Source organism: Erpetoichthys calabaricus, chromosome 3 (assembly GCF_900747795.2).
Source record: "Erpetoichthys calabaricus chromosome 3, fErpCal1.3, whole genome shotgun sequence".
NCBI lineage: Eukaryota > Metazoa > Chordata > Cladistia > Polypteriformes > Polypteridae > Erpetoichthys > Erpetoichthys calabaricus.
Genome location: NC_041396.2, coordinates 259,313,843 through 259,334,209, shown reverse-complemented (window position 1 = coordinate 259,334,209; position 20,367 = coordinate 259,313,843). Strand labels below are relative to the sequence as shown.

At 36.3% G+C, this 20,367-nt stretch overlaps 1 protein-coding gene across 1 annotated transcript in view; it reads right to left on the bottom strand.

Moving 5' to 3' along the window:
- wnt1 (wingless-type MMTV integration site family, member 1) overlaps positions 1 to 20,162 on the bottom strand; it is a 29,734-nt gene extending 9,572 nt beyond the window's left edge. The window contains exons 1-3 of the mRNA XM_028798124.2: positions 19,366 to 20,162; positions 15,592 to 15,845; positions 13,413 to 13,678 (exon numbers count right to left, since the gene is read on the bottom strand). Of these exons, the coding sequence (XP_028653957.1) occupies positions 13,413 to 13,678; positions 15,592 to 15,845; positions 19,366 to 19,466 (621 nt within the window). The 5' untranslated portion in view covers positions 19,467 to 20,162. The remainder of the gene's footprint in view (positions 1 to 13,412; positions 13,679 to 15,591; positions 15,846 to 19,365) is intronic.
- Between the last annotated feature and the right edge of the window lie 205 nt (positions 20,163 to 20,367).

Below are 20,367 nucleotides of genomic sequence, written 5' to 3'. Positions count from 1 at the left end.
AAATTCTAAAAGGAATTAGTACAGTGAGTCAAGACTATTACTTTAAAATGAGTTCAACAAGAACATGGGGACACAGTAGGAAACTTGTTAAAGTTAAATTTTACATAAACATTAGGAAGTATTTCTTCACACAGCGAGTCAAAGATAGACAAATGAAATAAAGTACCGAGTAGTTGAGGTAGTCAGCAGGACTTTAGTCCTGTTATTTTGGAGGGATTAAGTGGATAGGACTGGTGAGCTTTGTTGGGCTGAATGGCCTGTTCTTATCAAAATCTTTCTAATGTTCTAATAATCAGTAGAAAAAAAAAACCATTAATTAACAATGAACTAACAGATAAAAACATAACAATGTGGAAGTATGTGACATAGGATGGTAGAAGATGATGAGGGCAGATGAGGGTATTAAGCTTTGTATGTCCCATCAATATTTGATGAGATGGCTTAAAGAAGTGGAAGGCCAGAAGTATTGGGATGTTCATTTGCCACATTTTTCTACTTTTTATTATATACAGTATATTATTTTCCAAAGGTACGCATGACAGGTATATACCAGCTCTAAACAGGTATGACTTAGTGTGTTGTTCATGTGTTTGATAGAGGAATGGTAGCTTTAATTTCTGATGTCAAGACAAGCTCGGACTGTAATGCAAAATGTTGAGTCAGAATAAGAGATGGTTGGATACTTTATTTCTAAATAAAAAATAACCTTGACCAGTTCACTGCCCAAAAGCCACAACTTTTCTCCATGATTCTTCAGCACATACTACAACCATCAATAGTAAGTAAAAGTTTAAAACAACTCATAAATACAATATGAACCAAACAGAACAGTGAGTTCTACATCAGTCCAAACATGGATTGCTATACAGTCAATAATATATTAAATACCATAGCAAAAGCAAAAATACAGTGTCACCAATAAAAGAGTGTCAGGAATTCTAGAGATTAGGAACCACAAAGCTGAATGAGCTTCTAGAGCAAAGTTGTGGACTCCTGAATATTTCAAACTCCCAAAAATCCATCCAATGAAAACATTTCCTTTGCTTTGAGGCTGAAGCTGATATCAATTTGTTTTAACGGTATGCTGTATAATATGAGGATCTCTTGATTGAACAGGGTACATAGTTGCACACAATGTAATGTGAACCATATTATCAAGGAGGGGTTAGTTGTACCATGGGAGGCTAATGGCTGCTTGCAGACCTGTAGTAAATCTCAGAGAGAGACAATGTGCATGTGAAACAACTTCAATGAAAAGTGGAGAACCCAAGAACACAATGTGGAGATTCGCATGTTCTGTTGATCCACCCAGTAATCTAGAGAATACTTTTGGTCTAGTGACAAAGAAAGTGGACTGAAAATTAGAAGGGTTTCCCCTCTGTTCACTTAAGTCACTTAATTCTGCTGTCTTCCATTTGTATAATTTCATTTGTTAGCCATTATGAAACAACTATAAAGCGCTTTTTGATAGTGTTCAGTATGAAAGGTGTTGTATAAGGTAACCATTTGTTTGGTAATAATATGAAAAGGTACTAAGTTTCATTATGCTAAGCAGGGTGCAAGAGCTAAGTGAAGAGTGTAAATATATTTAGTTGTGTACTGTCATAGCCACCTACATCAAAAAACAGAGACATAAAAAAGAATAAGAAGTTCATCACCCAAACTTAAGTATTTAAAGTTTTAGACCAGAAAGACTTCTGTCATATTTGCATTGGCTATACCTGATTCATCTTAAATTTAAATAGTTTCATGATGACTGCATCATAGGTTCAACATAAAGGCTATTCTTCACTGATATAAAGGCACATATCTTCCCATGTCAACAATTATTCACTAATTCTATATACAAGTGATATCCATTTGTGTTGAAAACCAGGAATATTAGTTTAACTTCAAATGAGTCCAGAAGACAAGGTTGATTCATGGGTCAAATTAGCTACCACTTCATTTACAGTCTTGCCAGCAGCACCAAGCTCGCTCCAATAATGGAAACAGTGGCAATGAAAAGCAAAGTACTAAAAATCTGCAACTGGTCAAAATAAAATAAGACACAGATTTAGAAAGTGTTTTGATTATATACAATGCATAATATAGAGTGCTATTACTGCCTTATGTTATACATGTGTCTGCAAAAGAATTTGGATTGTCTGCCAAATAATGTAGGTTTATGAGTAAGAAAAAAAACCCAGAAATTTGGCAAACCTAGATATTGGCTGAAGTTTAGGACAAGGAAGTTGGGAGGATCATCTTCTAACATGAACTAGGCCTGACACATGTTCCCAGGATCATGCAGGCTCATAGATTTGCACCCTGAGTTTGAAGCATATCACTGCAGATGTACAGAGAATTGGATATGAAGTTAATTTCCTAAACTTTTAAACTTAAAAACCAGTCCAATAGCAGAATGGTATAATAAAGGCTTTAAGGATTATTGCTGTGCCTAGCAACTCTTTATGATTTTTTGTTTATTATTTTTCACTTGTTTTCTTACCTTCATGCTCTTTGTATTTTATTTTGTGTGAATGTATTTTTTCCCAGTCTTTTACCCTTTATTGTGTCCTTTTTTGCAGGGCAGAGAGCTTTTATTGAATCGTAGCTTCTAGGTGCAGCAGTCATAGAGTCTCATTTACCTGTGAAGTCTCTTTAAGACACCTGCTGTCTCTGTTCTTTGAAGGTTCAGCAATCTCTTTTTATTAAAATTAGCTTGGAATGCTTAGCTTTTTTAATTAGGGGATTTTGAATTTTGGGTTCTGATATTTTCTCTTTCCTCAGTTTTGTTTTTTTAGAGTTTTTGTTTATTGTTTCTTCATTGCTTTTTATTTTTGAGCTCTTTTCATTTTGTAATTCAGTTTTCCTTCTTTATTTCTCTCTTGTTTACTCATTAATTGAAGTATTTAATTTCTCTTTTTTAATTTATGATTAATGGCAGTTTGAGTTTTTTATGTTTATGTTATGTAGGTTTCCAACCTGCAGGGAAAAACCTGGGGGTTGATGGCAGAATTGGCACTCCAGCCACCATAAATAAAACCTACCACTGATTCCATTCCATCTGAGCTAGTGTGGTGCTGAGGTGTCACCCGTTGCATGGCTGCACTCAGGTCCTAATCTGGGATCCTGAGTTGGTTTGTCACGTGGTGGGTGCGGCAATGTGCTGTATCAGCGTGTGCTCCTAACCTCTCTCTCTATATATGTTTTTTTAAGAAATTAATTGATTTAAGCATTGAGTTAAGAAGTCTTCTAGGGGGCTTTGTCCCTTCCCTTTTGGGAAATAGTAATAAAGGTGATTTCCATAAATGTTGATTAAGTTACACATAATCACAAAATGCCACTGGAATAGGCTTTTAATAGTTTAGATATAGTATGCAACAAGCTGCTTTAGAAAACCTAAGCAATGATGCTACAAGCATACATTGTAGAACTTCTTGAATAAATGGACTATGCTCATTAAACAATATTCAAAAAGCAAAATCTGTATAGTTCAATCTAAAAACTAGTATATATGCATGTCATTAATATTGAAGGTTTAAACACAATGTGTCCTTGCATGCACTATTTTAAGTTAATAACAAAGCAGCAAATTTTACCAGTTATTACTGAAAAATGAAACCAAATAGCCCATCTCTTAGACCTAACTACAACAACTTGCAGAACCTGCGCTTAACATAATTAGTATGACGTAACTGGTCACCATTATCCCTATTATCTTTACATATGTCTTGTCAGAACTTTATTTAAAACATTCGCATTAAAATCTGAGCACACCAAAGTTATAAAAAGGTAAAAAATAACAGTTTCTTTCTAAAGCCTTGAATATAATTTAACCCTGCCATTTCCAGTGTCTTCTTAAGTACTACTCTTATTTAAAACTTGTCAGTTTGGCTTTTGATATTCAATAGACATCCTTATATTTTGTCTTTAAGGATATTCTAATATATACTAATCATTACACTTTTAGAGCTAACCATAGCTTGAACACTATTTTTAAATGTTTTTGTTATTGTGTATTTTAATTTTAATTTCTTGTTTTACTCCTTTCATTCTCATTTGATGCTAGATAAACTCAAGGTTTCCACTTATGCTATTTCTTTCTTTATATATTGTCATTAGGAGATATCATTAGGAGATATCACACACTATTCAGTTTCATTGCATGTTGTTTTTAAACTGTGAGTATCAATAAAGCTTCACAATATTTTATTAACTAACTGTCTCAATGAGTAAAATGTTGATGAAATGTAACAACTAGTCCGTAATCTTGGAAAAAGATTTGTGGAAATTCTGCAGAAACCAATATAATACTGTCAACTCTGAGATTAGAGGGATCAAATTGTAGTGCTATTGAATTTGATTATAGTTTCAGTGGACTTAAAATGGCATGACAGTTGATTTAGGAATTAGAATCAGGAGACAAAATAAGGTTGTGAAAAACCAAGGTTGTACACCAGGAGTCAAATAATTCAATGAACAAAGTCCAGGCATTTGAAACAATAATTGTAATGAAGAACAAGACCAAGAGGATCAGTAGCCAAAAGTTTACATAACCAGGCCCAACATGTAAGACTAAAACTGTGCTCATATTCACAAAAATAATTTGTAACCAGAGACCCTTTGTAACAAACAATATTAATACTAGAGTTTTGGGTTGAATCAACAGACTTGAGCAAACCAACAAGTCCAAGAGGCTGACTGTCTGTAACCCCTTATGTCACGCTTAACAAACAACATAGCAACCATCAACATTAAAGTCCAAAAATGGCAGTCACCAAAAAAAAAAAAACGATGGCAGAGTGGGACAGCCCAAAAATAACTACTTTTAGTAAAGATGCAGTGAAACATAAAATAAATGTGACCAGTAGATCCCTGGGTCTCAAAAAACCTTAAAAACAATGTATGAATTATTTTTCAGAGCCCCAAGAATCATATAGAAAAAAATAAAACCAAGCATTAAATCATGAAGAATATTACACAATGATCTTTAAGATAGTTGTTAACATACTGTATGACCTTCTCCATTTTATGGGAAAATTGCAAAGCTAATGTTCTGCCACATAGAAAAAAAAAGAGAGAGAGGAAAAAAATCATTTTAGTTTCAAATTTAATATATGTTCATTATGTATTTGCACAAAAATATAAGTAATATAATATTTATAAACTATTACTAACCCTCCTCTAGTCTGTTTCTCTCCTCGATATCTGGAGTTGGCACTTAGTGCCACTGCTCTACCACCAGACTGCTCTCCTACATATGGAAAAGTTATTCTGGATAAAGATGGAAAGATTCTCTCATCAGATTGAATGGCACAGCACAGACTCCATTATGGAATGTCAGGTAGATGGGTAGGTGGGTAGTTGAATGAGACCTTCAGGATTCTGTCTGTGTCTAACTCTGTCACTGACTTTCTCTTTTACAATTTTAATTTCCTTTGTTGTCAACTGGCAATAGTCCATTAATTAATTAATGCACAGATATTTTTGATTTCTATTTATGTCTAATAACTTCCTGCCTTGTTCTCCGTGTGTTTTAACAAATCTGTACTTTGATGTGTTCTAATTCTGTATTTAGTAATTAGTATAATATGCACTTGTTTCTTGAGTTAGAATTGTTCATAGCTCTTTGCGCCTACATGCAGCGAAGAGCGTTTTACAAAAACACGTTGTAGTGTACGAGTTGTATATTTGCCAGGCTGAAAAGTTAGTAGGACTGCTGAGTCGTTGCATAGTCAGAACCCCCTGCTTTTTCAAACTCAAACTTCCCTAGTACAAAAATACACTGGCAAAAAAGGATAAGGAGATTAATCAAAATCTTAAACTTAATAAAATCTAACCCAGGAGATGAAGAAAGTAAATCCATAATGTTAGGCAAACTTATCAAACTGCTCACTATAATTCACAAATCCTAAGTCATTAAGAAGAGTCAAAATGCACTGAAAATAACCAAGACCAGTATCAGATGTCAATGAACATGCAGCACCAGTTTTTAAAGTGTTGCAAAATGATTTCCAGTGGCATGGCCTACCAACAGAGATCAACACCCAATAAAAGCTACTCAAAATCGTGGTGTCCATGAATCAACAAAATAGAAACCCACTAAAATAAACACACAATGATAACAATTATTAACATATATCCAGAAACAATAATTAAAATGTAATAATCATATAGGGAGATTCCCTCATATCAAAAACCTCCCAAAAATGTAAATAGACCCTGAAACAAAAACCATTAATACAGAGCAAACAAAAAAATCATATAGTTTAATGGTTTTCTGAACTTGCAGGACACACAAAAGCTAGTTTATTAGTTTATTGCAACTAGAACTGACTACTGTACTGCTTTACCCAGGCCTCTTTGAATTGTTATAATTACATCCACCTAATTTTGAAACCTGATTTTTTTCTATTACAGGACGTTGAGGATCCAGATACAATTCTTATCTGATCGGAAGAAGTAGAAACCTACATTGGATGGGACACCATTTCATTTCACACTGATTCATACTGGACCAATTTAGATTTACCAATGAACCTGATGTATATTTATCTGCTTTGGAGAAGAAACACCAAGTAGCCAGAGAAAAACCACATAGAAATTCAGAGAATTTGCATACACCACATAGAGAGTAAACAGGCTGCAGAGGTAGCAGAGCTAATCCCTGTGCTATAGAATGATGCTCAATTGCCTTCCAACAATTGATTCAAAATAATGCATCTAGGATAGAAAGTGATGTCATACAGAACCGGTCAATCCATTAGGTGACATAGGCGGCTGCCTAGGGTGCCATCACTTAAGGGAAGCAATTTATGAAAGATAAGAGGAATCAAGGACAAAACCAAAATCAAGGATGGAGACTACACTAGATGAAAACAAGAAGTCTTTCCTAAACAGGGGTTTGTTTTATTGTTTGCTCAAGTGCTAATCTGTTGCAGGGTCTTTTGTTTTGGTGGGTCCAACTTTGGATGCTTTGCTGTACTTGGCAAATTCCTTTCAGGTGTGATTGTGCCAATGTCATGTACATTGCACACCATGCTGCCTAGCCACATGCGATGTCCCCAGCAACAAGATGCAGGTGACTTTTGACAAAATTATTATTATTTTTATTATTATTATTAAATGTACAGAACAATAAAAAATATCAAAACAACAAGATTTAAAAATGAATAATATATCCCAGTGCAAAATACAATAATGAAATATTAAAATATGTCTGAAAGTAAGAGCTACACGTGGGCATTTTTTGCAGTCTCTCTGAAATACTTTCAAAATACGCAACCACCAATCCCACCATTGCTTCAGGTTTCGATACGATAGCATATGGTTCTGACCAGAACGTCTTTAGTTGTATTTGTCGTTAAGCAATTCGACATATGGATGAATTGAATACACCTGACCTGATGTAACTTACCCTTACTGCTTATGACAGAGTTTTGACACTGTTCAGTTTCATTCATCGTATGTCTGTGGAAGCTCAATTATTAAAGTGTGATGTCGTTAGTTATAACGTCTTTAACTTTAACGACTGTACAAAGGACCAGACTAATAGAAACAAAAAAGCTTGTAATCAGGACGATGATCAAAGCATTATGATACCCACTTAAATCATGAGAACGGGTGAATTAGTGAACATGCTCAAATTATAAAAAGTTTAACAATTAATGTTACATTCGTGTTACTTGGTTGTTAATGTAAGTAAATATTTTTTGTTTGCTTTTTTGCTTTCAATGACATAAAAAAAACCTTTAAATGTCCTAACAGGTGCCTTATTATAGCCACTAATAATTGTTAATAGTTCTAACTCCCAGAAATAAAAATGAAGCCGTGGCACTGGTTCAATATATCAGAAAAAGACTAATTTAATTTAAGAAGGATGGAAATTAGAGGAGGATTAGCATCCGCAAAGATATGTCATTGGCAAGTCTCCAGAGAATCTTTAAGAAAATGTGCAGAGTGTACAGAAATGCTCAGATTTATCTGATAATCATATTTATTAAGAAGTACTAAGTTAATTCTCATGTAATTTTTCCCTCAAGAGTTCAACATTTTATTTTTTCATATTAAAATGTTCTGTTGAAAATGTGTATAATCTTAACATTGGGCTACGATATATGCTTCTAGTGTTGACTTTCTATTCTTGATTTTGGGAGGGTGAGAGAAGACTCTTTTCTTCTATTCTTGTTAAGAACTAATGCAACTATATTTTTAAGTGTTACCAAAAGTCAGAATTTAAACATCATGTTCAATTTGGTATGTATTTGAAGAAACAAAGTTTTAAATACACACCATTGTCTTTACTAGTCCTATAATTACTTTATTGTGATCTATTAGAGCTGCTGATAAGGCTGTTGATTTTGCAATAATGTTTGTGAGTAAATTTTGTCTAAACTTAACTTTTGGGTATCATTATGACCACTTCTTACTAAACCTATTTTGAATTTTACTTGATAATATTGTTGTTTTTTCTACCTTGACCAAATACCTCTCCTGTCTTTGGAACAGAACCTTAGAATGGATGGATGAATGTAGCAACAGACCAGCACACAATACAGTCACAGTCAAGGACGTGAATATCCCAGATGAGAGCTACAACACCAGTTTTGATGGGCAGGCTCAGAATTTGCCTTTCCATACCACTATTAAACTCCACATATTTAGTCTACATCAATTAGAGATTTTTTTTCCTCGCCTCCACTGCCAACTGATTTTTCCTCATCTGACCTTACTTTATTTTTTCCTATTTTCTAGTGTTTCTCAGCATGAAAATGAAAAACATTATTATATATTTATGTTTAGATATAAACATTGTTAGCATATTCTTCCAGTGGGTTTCCTTCGGGTGCTCCAGTTTCCTCCCACTGTCCACACACATGCCAGTTAAGTGAACTGGTGACTCTAAATTGGCCCTGGTGTGTGTGTGTGTTCATTCTGTGATGTACTGGAACCCTTTTCAAGGAACTGTTCAGGCCCTGCGCTCTCTGCTAGCTAGGATAGTCTCCAACACCCCACATAACCATTTTGTTGTATGATTACTATATTGCACTTGTCTATTTGAGAATAAATTCAGAAGACTGTCCTCTGAGAAGTAAATATATAAATACTAGTGATATATACAGTCCTAAACATATGCTTAATGCAGAGTTTAATTTTTATTGATTGCTCTGATGTTCAAACAATTTTTCACCCTTCACTAAGTGCAGTTTCAGATTCCTCACAGGGTCGCTGTAAGGTCGCAATCAAGTTATTGAGTCTGCCTGCCTGTCAATGGATAGAATAGAATTAGAACTTAAAAGTCTAATGTATATGTAAAGTATGTTAAAATAGTTTTTTAGTGAGTCCATTTTAGAATAATGGTTAATCAAAGTTCAGGGGCACAGGGATTCAAAGCCTCTCCCAACACCAAGGGAGGTAGGAATCAACCAGCCTGGGATAAGTCTTCAGTACACTGCTCACACTCACTTTAGATTTGCCAGTGAGGAGGAAAACCAGAGTACCCAGTGCAGATAACATGCTGACACAGAGAGATTGTGCAGACTCTCTACAAACCACAGACAGGTATAGGATTCAGATCCAGAAAGCTGGATCTATAAGGTAGCAATTGTAGCCATTGCACCACCAAGGCAAATCTACCTTGACTTGTTTACAACATTGTTATTACTATTATTATTTAATCAGCTGATGGCTTTCCCCGAGGTGAGTAACAGGATCATGATAATTGTATCATTTTTGCAATGGGAACACAGGCAGTTTAACTCTTGCTCATTGTCACATACTGTACTATCTCAGTGGAAGGGATTTAACAGGCAACCTTCTGTTTTACACTTCTGTATCCTACTTATGAGTAAGTCACGATTTACAAAACTAAGAAGTATTATATAAAACGAGTTCTGATGAGTAAAAAAAACACTTCTAAAAAATTACACCATTATTTCTGATGATTGTCAGGGCACTTGATAGGTATCTTGTAGCCATAACTATACAGACCAAGAACAAGATGTGTGTCTGTGTGTGAGGCATCTGTCGATGTGATTTGTCTACATACTTTATATACTGCTTTATCTTTCGATATGCTTTATAAACAAATTTACATCTTTTTGGAACCTGTTTGTGTTTTTACAATGCTAAAGCATAAATAAGACCTTGTTTATAAGGTAAGTTGTGGCTACTACCACTGAATTAAAAATGTATATGTGTTGGCCAGTGATTAATAGCTCCGTCCCTTTCTTTAACTCAATCTATCAATCACTTTTGCATCTCAAATACTTCCAAGCTCCCAGCAGATCTTCTTTCCACCTGCCGTGCTGAATTGTGTTGGATATTTTTTCTTTTTCATCTGGTCCCTTTTGAGCCACTGCTGATGTAAGAAGGAAGTATACCCCAGGCTGGGAGAGGGGGTAGTGAATCTAGTGCAGGCGAGGAAAGTCATGAATCATCTGCCGCCTTTCTAAGACAGTCAACTGACGAGGCACCCTTATTAGCAAATCCTTTGGATGCAAAAAAGACAAGGGCAATCAATGGCATTTCAAGTATGTGTCTTGAAGATATCAATACTGGTGGTAGATGTGTCTCAAAGTTATTTGTCTTCATGTCATCAAAAGGTCCCATTATTACATGTTTGTTTGACTTTGCATAACATAAGTGGTCACATACAACATATACACAATACCATATTATGCCATTTCTACAATGATCTATCATATGGATAAATGCAGGTGCACACCATAAAATGCCACTTTCTGTTATTAACTGAAAGTAAATGTCAATGCCATGCCAAGTGGTACTACAGTATGCCATTTGCACTTAAAACAATACTGTGTTATGCAGAAATGAGAGAAAGTATACTGTATAGTGCAGAAGAGTGTAGACTCTGAAATCTATACAACAGTGACTTTTTTATTTACTAGCTGCGTAAGCCATTGCTGTGAAAAGCACAGGGTCCTAGAAACTATTGAAATTGTCAGAAAAAACAGTGAAATGTAGAGATGTCAGGTAATTGAAAGGAACTACTATGGGCATCTCTCTCCTAGGAGGTTTCGTTTTGCTGACGTCCTGACATTGCTTGTGCATTAGTGGCTAAGCGACTGTCTTTCTTCGAAGGTTTCATTTTGCCGATGTGCTCACCTCGCTTGTGTATTAGCAACAGGAGGAAAAGTAAAAGGGATCCCATTTTGGCAATATGCTTGCCTCGCGTCTGTGTTAGCTGCTAAGCAAGTGACTTTCTTCGGAGGTTTCGTTTTGCCAACATGCTGGCCTCGCTTGTGTATCCTTAGAGGTGGAGCCGTTACCTTTCACTCTTACTTCCGGGACGGACAGACACCCACACTTCCACGCGTAGATGTTTATATATAAGATAAGAAAGGAGTTTCAGTGGGTTCTTAGAACTGATGAGTCACATTGAGACGACTTAGCCCTCGATGTCCTATGAAGTACTCATACTATTCAGAAGAAACAAGCCACATTTGAATGGCCAGAGGCATCATCAGTCCATCTTTCTACTTTTGTCAGCATGCACTTTGCATTTGAGAACATGCAAATCCCAAATTCCACGACCCACATCTGATCTTAACATGCTGACACTGTCCCTTATAATTTCATCAAAACTTCTTTTTTCCCAGCCAACAAAGACAGGTTTAATGTTTAACTGCAGCCAAGTTATTTGCTGCCTCAACATCTTCCAAACAGATGGCTTTTCTTCTGATTGCAGTTCTAAACACAACAATTTGGGCCTCTTTGGTACTGAGAGGGGTGGTATTTGCACATACTCATATTCGGCTTTTCTTACAGACACTGCCTACCAATTTGTTTTGCCATACAAATGAAAATTCTTAGTGTTGATCTATATACACTCTATAAAGATGGTATGAGGAACTCATGGAGAGATGAAAAGCCAATTTAACTATTAAGAGATTACTATGAAACCAGAGTAGGAATTTATCCATGATGTCTACTATGCATTCATCAATCAACACAGTATTTTATAGGGCCTTTCATTGTGAACAGCATGAAAAATGTCTTTACATGTAGAGTTCAAGGTATTTTTTCCAAAAATACATATTTCAATATTGGGATTTCATTTAGATAAACTGCTTAGGATTACATTTTCAATTAGGAGTTTTGGCTCGAACGACCAGTTGTTTGTTCAGACCCAACCACTGGCTGACTATGTGACCCTCAGCAAGTCATGCCACCTATCAATGCTCCAACACTACAAATATGAAACAAAGCTATATAATTTGATTTAGCATAAAACACAAACACTGATGATAGCTGAAACCCAGTGTTTTCCACATAAATTTATTGACCACTAGGATACACTATAAACAATACTGTGCAAAGATTTAAAGACGTCTGTTTGTCAACTCTTTAATTTAACACACCATCTGAAGAAGTAACATCTTGTAATATGAGTCCCCATCATGATCCCACATGCAAATGTACAGACAGTGTGGACAGAATAATTTGGAGGTGTACAGTGATCCAACAAGATCTGAAAGTAATGGCTTTAAGTCTGCATGCATGAGTATTTGTTCATGTACAGTATATGGAAAGCATTGATTGGCATTTTCTCTTTCCTAAGACAATAGTGTGTAATCTGGTCAAAAGAAAAGTGCACCTCCTACTTGCCTACACCAAAACCACTTTAAGGAGAAAACTGAATTTCCCATTGAGGTCTCTGATTTGAATACTGAGGAGACCCAGTTTTGATTAGCAAAAGCAAGGCTTCAAAATGGCATTTAAGCTGACTCAAGAAAAATCAGGTTGTCTGATCATTCTAGCACTTAGATCAACTTTAAGTAAAGAAGTCACCTGCTAACTCATGGACTGTAGCTCTTTGTAGAGTTCATGTCAATATAACACTTCTTAATAGGCATCAGAAAGAAATTAAAATGGAATTTCCCTTTGGAATTTTAGGACTTAGTCGACCTAGTTAGGAAGCTCAAATCCAAAACACTGCATGGTTTACTAATAAATAATGACCCGCTCTCCACTTGCTGCTGCTTACTCTCTCTAGTCATAGATGTGACTATGAAGAAGACAGGCTGTTCTTGATCGTCATTCTAATTAAGGGTGAAAAAATATTTCATTATTTTAAAGTCCACAGAAAGCTGTTAATAATTTCAGTTAAGGAGACACTGTCTGTCTACATCTAGTTTGTGTATAATTTTAGAGCAGAATAGACTGCAACTTTCCGATAAAATGAACACCAACTAAGAAAATCTAACTTAAAGAAAAAATTATTCTAAATTGCACATAGTCCAGCCAAATATGATCTGAAACAAAGACTATGAATATAGCTTTGCAGAGAGGATCTTAATGGAGTTATATTGTCACCAAAGTATATTTTATTACCCACAATACTAAATAAGTGAATTTAACACATGCATTCTAGACTTAGCAACAGCACTTATGAAAATCTTTACCATTCGCCCAGCTTCATTGTTGTGTAGATTTGTCAAATAGCGGAGATCTCGTCCTCTTTCACTGGAGTCCACAAACTCTCTTCCGAAGACTTGTCCAAAATCAATGTTATCACTGCAACCACCCCAGTGCCAGTCAGGACCACCAGGGCCTCTGCGGCGATAGTCACAGGTGCATGACTCAATTGAACCTTCAGAACAAGATCTGGCAACGGAATGAGTTATGCCTGCACTTGTGATGGCAAAGATAAATGCTGTTTCTCTGCAGCCTGTCAAAAAACAATTAAGGACAAGTTTAGATTGCAGTCAGGAATTATGAAATGGGGAGCAGAGTACTTTGAAATATCTGGATGAAGATAGCAATAGAAAGGAAAGAACGATCCATTGTTACATGGGAGAAATGCACCTATAAATAGCTACAAACAGGTCAGAGGAAAAGTGATGAAACATTAGTGAAATGAGCTGTGCACTACAGAGGAACACAACACATTAATAAACAGTATTGATAAAGATGAATTAAAAAATAGTTTTGATGAGGAAGTGAAAACGAGGCATTAGCAGTGCCATCATGAAGAAATAATGGGGATCAATAAAGGGTAGAAAAAAGCTTGGTGCTGTAGTATGGAATAGAATAGAAAAGAATGTGCAAAAGATGTGCATAGAATAAGAGTTTTATCTGTACAATGATAATGAGCATCAACTGATAGGCCCTGGAAGAGAGTCGAACAGAGGTTTGTGTAATGATAAGCACCACCATAGAGCTATGTTCAGTAAGATGAATGAAAGCTCTGCACAGCACTAAGAAGCAGTGAAATAGAAAAGAGCCAAACAGATTTACCGTATATTTAGTGTTTAAGAGCAGAACAAACCTACAATCAGTGAAAAAGGGTTCAATAGAGCCATATGCCATGGTACAGAGTGGAACAGAGAGAGTATTCCTTTATCACTCTTGGCATGAAAGGGCCACTGAGCCACAAAACTCAGCTGCAAAACTTCACAAACACAAAAGGTGTGCTACCTGTAACAGTTGCTGGACATGCCACAAACACAATACAAAAGACAATATCTTTCTCTCATTATGCAGTGCTCAGACACATCTAGGTGTACATACCGCAATGTATATCTACTATATAATAAAACACTAAGGATTATGTGTCCATCCCTCTGAGCAATCTGATTGGTCAATATAGCTTTGGTGTGATTGGTCAGTTGGCTTTGTTGACGTGAGACACATGAGGAGGAGTAAAACTGTATGAAGCATGCTGAGAGAGTCGCCTTCAAAGACAGCAAGTATAAAACCAGACAGAAGGTGAGAAAGGCGTCTCAAAAATAATGATGGAGTCTGTAGAGCCAGAATTACAGGAATGTAATTGAAAGAGGGAGCGGCAGTTAGGAGATGTTCATACACACAAATACAGACGAAAGGAGCTAAAGGTACATGTAAAGCGCGAGATAGGAAATATTTTTTAATTATTCTATTACTTGTTGTTGACAGGTACTATGGTTAGTATATACTATATGTGTATATAAATACATATATGTGTGGGTGTGTGTGTGTGTATGATTATGAGAAGGTGGCCAACTTCAAATGGGGGATGTTACCTAAAGTGATAATTCAATCTGTCATCCAGCTAATATCTTACAAAAATTACAAAATATTACTGTCATAAATTTTAGTTATGCTGCCATTTATCAGCCTAGCTATCTGAAGAGCAGTACTCAACTTGAAAATGTCCTTTCTCTATACAGTACAAAGCAGCAAAGATCAGTTTTTAGTTATGTAAACAACTGGAGTAAGAGAAGAGGAAAGAGAAATTGGGAAGAACTGAACAGACAGTGAAATATGAAAAGATGCAAAGAGTAACAGAAAGTTACTGTGTTAATTTAAAATATTGTAATGCCCTTTTCAGTGGTACAGAGTCAATACATGAGTAAAGAGAAGATTTAAATATATGTGTGAAAATGGTTTAAGGTTAATTTCAAGCTTATAACTGAGATATGCTAATTAAAAAAAAACTAAGTAAATTTAAGCTGTCTGAACAAGAAAGTGAAGTGGACTTGACAAATATTAAACTGGGGTACATTTAACTGTGGTTTAAGGGCCTAGACAGTAGCTATAATTTTATCTGCTACCCAAGATTAGAGATTTAACTTGAAGACAGCCTGATGTATCATAACTCACCTCTGCTAACAATTTTCCCAAATACATTTGGACTCTGTGTAGTGGGGCAATTCCAGCGCCGGTTTCGAAACTGCCACTTGCATTCCTTCATGGCACTCTGGAGGCCACTGGTGATGGCATGCAGGATTCCAGGATTCTGTCGGATTAGTTTCCTCTGTTTGCGGCTCAGAAGCTGGAGACTGGGGTCCAAAACTAGTTGCACATTTTTGGAATCAGTTAGTAAGTTAGTAGAAGAAGCCACATTGACAATGCCCCTGGAGAATGGAACACAAATTTTAAAGGCATATTATATGGGAATTATTTTATACACCATAGATAAAGCATTTCATAGTCACCAAGTAACCTAATTAAAACATCACTGGGATGTAGAAGACACAAGAATAGTTTGAAACAATCAATATGAACAAAGCAGAATGGGAAAGCTCTATAGACACCATAGTTGGTTTCTAGTGAGCCACTAGCAGGTTTTACACTAAATCCATTTTCTGCTTTCTTAGTCTTATAAGCAGGTATCAAAAACAGAAATACACGGAACACAGGTCTTTCTGATCATTTCATGCAATACCTGTTGCATACAGTAATGTGCAGCTGAATCCTCTGAAAAATGTGAAAAGCAGCTGCAGATCCCTCCTTCAGGTTCTGTGGACATGTAAATTACAAATGAACCTTCACTTTCAGATCCACTTATTATAATCCTGTTCAGGGTTGCCTCAGGTGAAGCTTACTTTGGTAGTATGGGCTCAAAACAGGAACCAGTCCTGGACAGGATGCCAGTCTATTGCTGGGCATACTCATACACTAGACCAGTTTAGAGTTGCCAATTACCTTATAACTAAAGCATGCAAAGGAAAACCCCCACACACACATGGGGAGACCATCAAAATCTATACAGAAAAGAGAATTTAAAACAGGATTCTTCACAATGAGGCAGCAGCACTGAACACTGTGCCACCATAATAATAAATTTATACAATAAATAGTCAAGTAAAAGAGTATCATTATTGGATCCCGAAGATGTTATGTAAAGAGCTATAAACTTTGCTGTTACATATGATTTTGATTTTTATAATATGTGAAAGAAACAAGGCCTTCCTAAACTCATTGGGCGGTGAAGCGAGAATTATTTTCTGCTTACATTTTTCTTGGATACAAACAACATTTACAAATACAAATATGGCTTTTGGAATCTCAAAAGTGATTGAAATAAACACACAGAAATGAATATTTACTTTCTCAATCAATTCAGCTTTTACAAATCCACATTCACTTATATGAGGCCAATTTAAAATCATCAATTACCCTACCAAGGACATCTTTGAGATGTCAGAGGAAAAACTGAATGCCCAGAGAAAAATCCAAGCAGACACAGAGAGAATATGCGAACTGCACACGCATAGGACCTGGGCTGGGATTTGAGCCCAGGACTCTGTGGCTGTGAGGTCACCCTTTAGTTCTCAAAATGTAACTCATTCATTTCTAAGAGTACTCGGACTAATGCAAATTATGTAATAAGGACAACATTCAATGATCAAATATTATTAGCAATGGGTTAGAGGAAGGTTTTCCTTCTGGAGAGAAAATAAAACTAAGAAACCAAACAACTATGAGAAAATGGAAATTAGATCAAACCTTTGTACTTTATATTGTCATTAACTGTACAGAATCGATATTTAGACAGACAGACAGACAGACAGACGGATAGATAGATAGATAGATAGATAGATAGATAGATAGATAGATAGATAGATAGATAGATAGATAGCAGTTATAATGGTAAGTTGAGTATTGATTTGGAATTTCCACTTTTTCCTCAATTCTTATCAGATGCTGTATAATCTACACAAAAAAGCAAAGTGTTGATTTGAACTAATATCATTACTGGAGGCTCAGAGCCCATTTCCCCGGTCACTAACTTTTCTCTTTAAGAAGCACCACTACGTATGCCCCATAACTGCAGCAAACTCTTTCAATGTACCACAACACTAAATCACAATTATTATTCGCCTGTCATGTTATTTCTATAGAATGTGGAAATTATTTCGTTATTCAATAACATTTTGATTTAATTTTTGACCTGATCATTGGGTTTTAAGTCATCTAAAGGACGACACTAATGACAAGCCGAAGTAAAGGAGTACCGAGAGCGGATATCTTCAGTGCCCGTGGTCGTCCGCATGATGAGAGATTTACTGTAGCGCTCCCGCTGTAGGGATTGCAAGCACCATTGCGGCATAGCAGCCTGAGGCTGAACCACAAAGCCATGTTTGTCTGAAAAGGCGTGCATGACGAAACCGCAAATAATACAGCAGGTGGGTGGAATCGGGAAAAGCGCACTAGAGATGAAAGTCAGTGCGTTTAACATCGCGACCCCCCTGAACTGTAAGAGAAGGTGCTGAAAAGCAGTTCACGGCGCCGTCAAACGCACAGGTGCAAGCTTGACACCACACTTAAACAGGTTCGTCTATAAATAAGCAAATGTTCCAGCTATTATCACCTCGGCTTCTAACTTCTGCATATTGTAGAACGAGCAGTTTTATTCTAGGGGATGAGGGGTATACATTGCTCAGATATAAGCTGCTTATGCTCAGATCCTTCATCCGTTTCTCTATAAAACCGGCTTGTTAAAATTGCTCGATTTGCTTCACATATTCGCTTCACAGGGGATTGAAAGATTATTTTGTGCAAAGCCAAAGGCGAATTGGCACTGCGATAAACTGAAATTGCCCGAATGCAATCAATATGGTCTAAAAATGGTCATAAAGACAAAAAGGGTGAAGTTAAAAATACAGTAAGTCAGATGAATTCACCTAGCCAGAACTAGTGGCCTGAGAATCTTTTAAATTAACATATCTAAAGGATATAAGAGTACCAGGTTAGCATCAAGTATGTTTTTAGTAAAAGAATTTAGTAATCTTTAAATTTAAGGAATTACATGACAACGTAACAGAAATCTATAACCGATTCCTGTATGTACAATCAAAAAACAAAAAAATAAATAGGAAAGTTCATTAGAATACATACACATATTCGTGCTCTCTGCAATATTACAAACATTTATTTAAATTGTACGTGTAATTGTATATATGCGGATGACATGGATTAAACAATATGTATGTGTATATCGTTTTTAATATAAATTTGATTTATTTTTCTAAATGAATGCGAGAAAAGAAAGAGGAAAGGCGTGACATTATAATATAATATAATATAATATAATATAATATAATATAATATAATATAATATAATATAATATAATATAATATAATAACTCCTCCCTGTGGTCCTGAGTTGGAAAAGCTGATTTGAAGATAGCTGGATGAATGGTTGAATGGATGGATGGATGGATGGATGGATGGTGTTAAATATTACACACCCTTTAGATATTGCTTATTACGTTCACCTTATTTCCACACAAAAACTAAAAAATGTACTTTTGTCTTTTAAGAATACCTTTTTACCCTTAAATTTCCCAATACATGTCCTTCAAAGCTATCCTTTGGTATGATGTCTTGTGCGCTTTATTGTTCATCTCCGGCTAGGTGCACAAGGACACCTTTTCACGTACACCGTTATTTTTCTCATAAGCGACCCCAAGCTGTAACATATTGTTAAAAAGGGTGTGCTTAATGTCTCGGGGACTCTACCCACGAATCCGAGACGGGGAAAGAAAACAGTTTATTGCAGTAATGCATTACAAATATTTGGTTTTCAGCTGCCTTTTTCCAGCACGCGCAGTCAAAATTGTTATTAGGAAATTGCTATAAATTACTCACCACCATCTCCCGCTGTTATTGACCGCCAGAGTGTTGGAAAGTGTACAGAAGAGAAGAACCCACAGCGTCTTCAGTCCCAAAATGAAAGCGCACGTCCTCATAGCGACTGCAGCGGGACACCACGATTTATACTAGATAACTTGAATTCGTCAGAGTGCCTGTAACTACATGCGTCTCCACTAGCAGATCTAAGATATGGTTCTTCGCTTATCCTATGATGTAATTAGACATCCTACGGTAGTTTCAGTAACTCGGACTATATAGCAAATGCAGTACGGGAATTCTTGGATGCAAAAGGCAATTTCGCTGAAGAGTTCAATTTAAAGTCGGTTTTTGGTTTTTATTATTTGAATAGTCTGGGCAGCTGGTCAAATAATCCAACTAAAAATAAAACGCTATATACTGTCGTGTTAAATAATAAACTTGGAATCCTATCAATGTTTTCTTCTTTTTTGTTTCAGCTTCTTCTAACAGCTGACACGCCTCAGTGGCGATTCGCACCAAGTCCTGACCCGGTTGGCCAGCACAAGAGCGGCTCCTTCTTTCACTTCTTATGGATGTTGTAAGATGGTCTGCGGGGCAGTGCAGTGGAAGAGGATAGGCGACACATACTCTCACGGTGGGGGTGACACGGGGTTCCGCGACTCTGCGTCCATCAGCTAGACTCTGACAAAAAGGAAAGAGATTAATTCGCTCAACGTCCACGCAAGACAGACCCCCGCAAATCCTCAAATCTTTAATAAACAAGGGGACCCACTTGGCCCCTCCGCCCAGCATGGCATTCCAAACCCAGCCAGTTCATGCGCATCACACATCTGTAGCACGACCTCCCGAGAGCGCCTCATTACTCTGCAACATCTTCATATTCAGTCACACAATCACACAAACGCACACACACCCTGAGTAGAGGCGAGTACTTTCACTCATATTACTAAACAGAGCAGTAGGTTCAAATGTGTTGCCAGTCCGTTTGATTCGAGATTAGACGACTGTCACGATGAT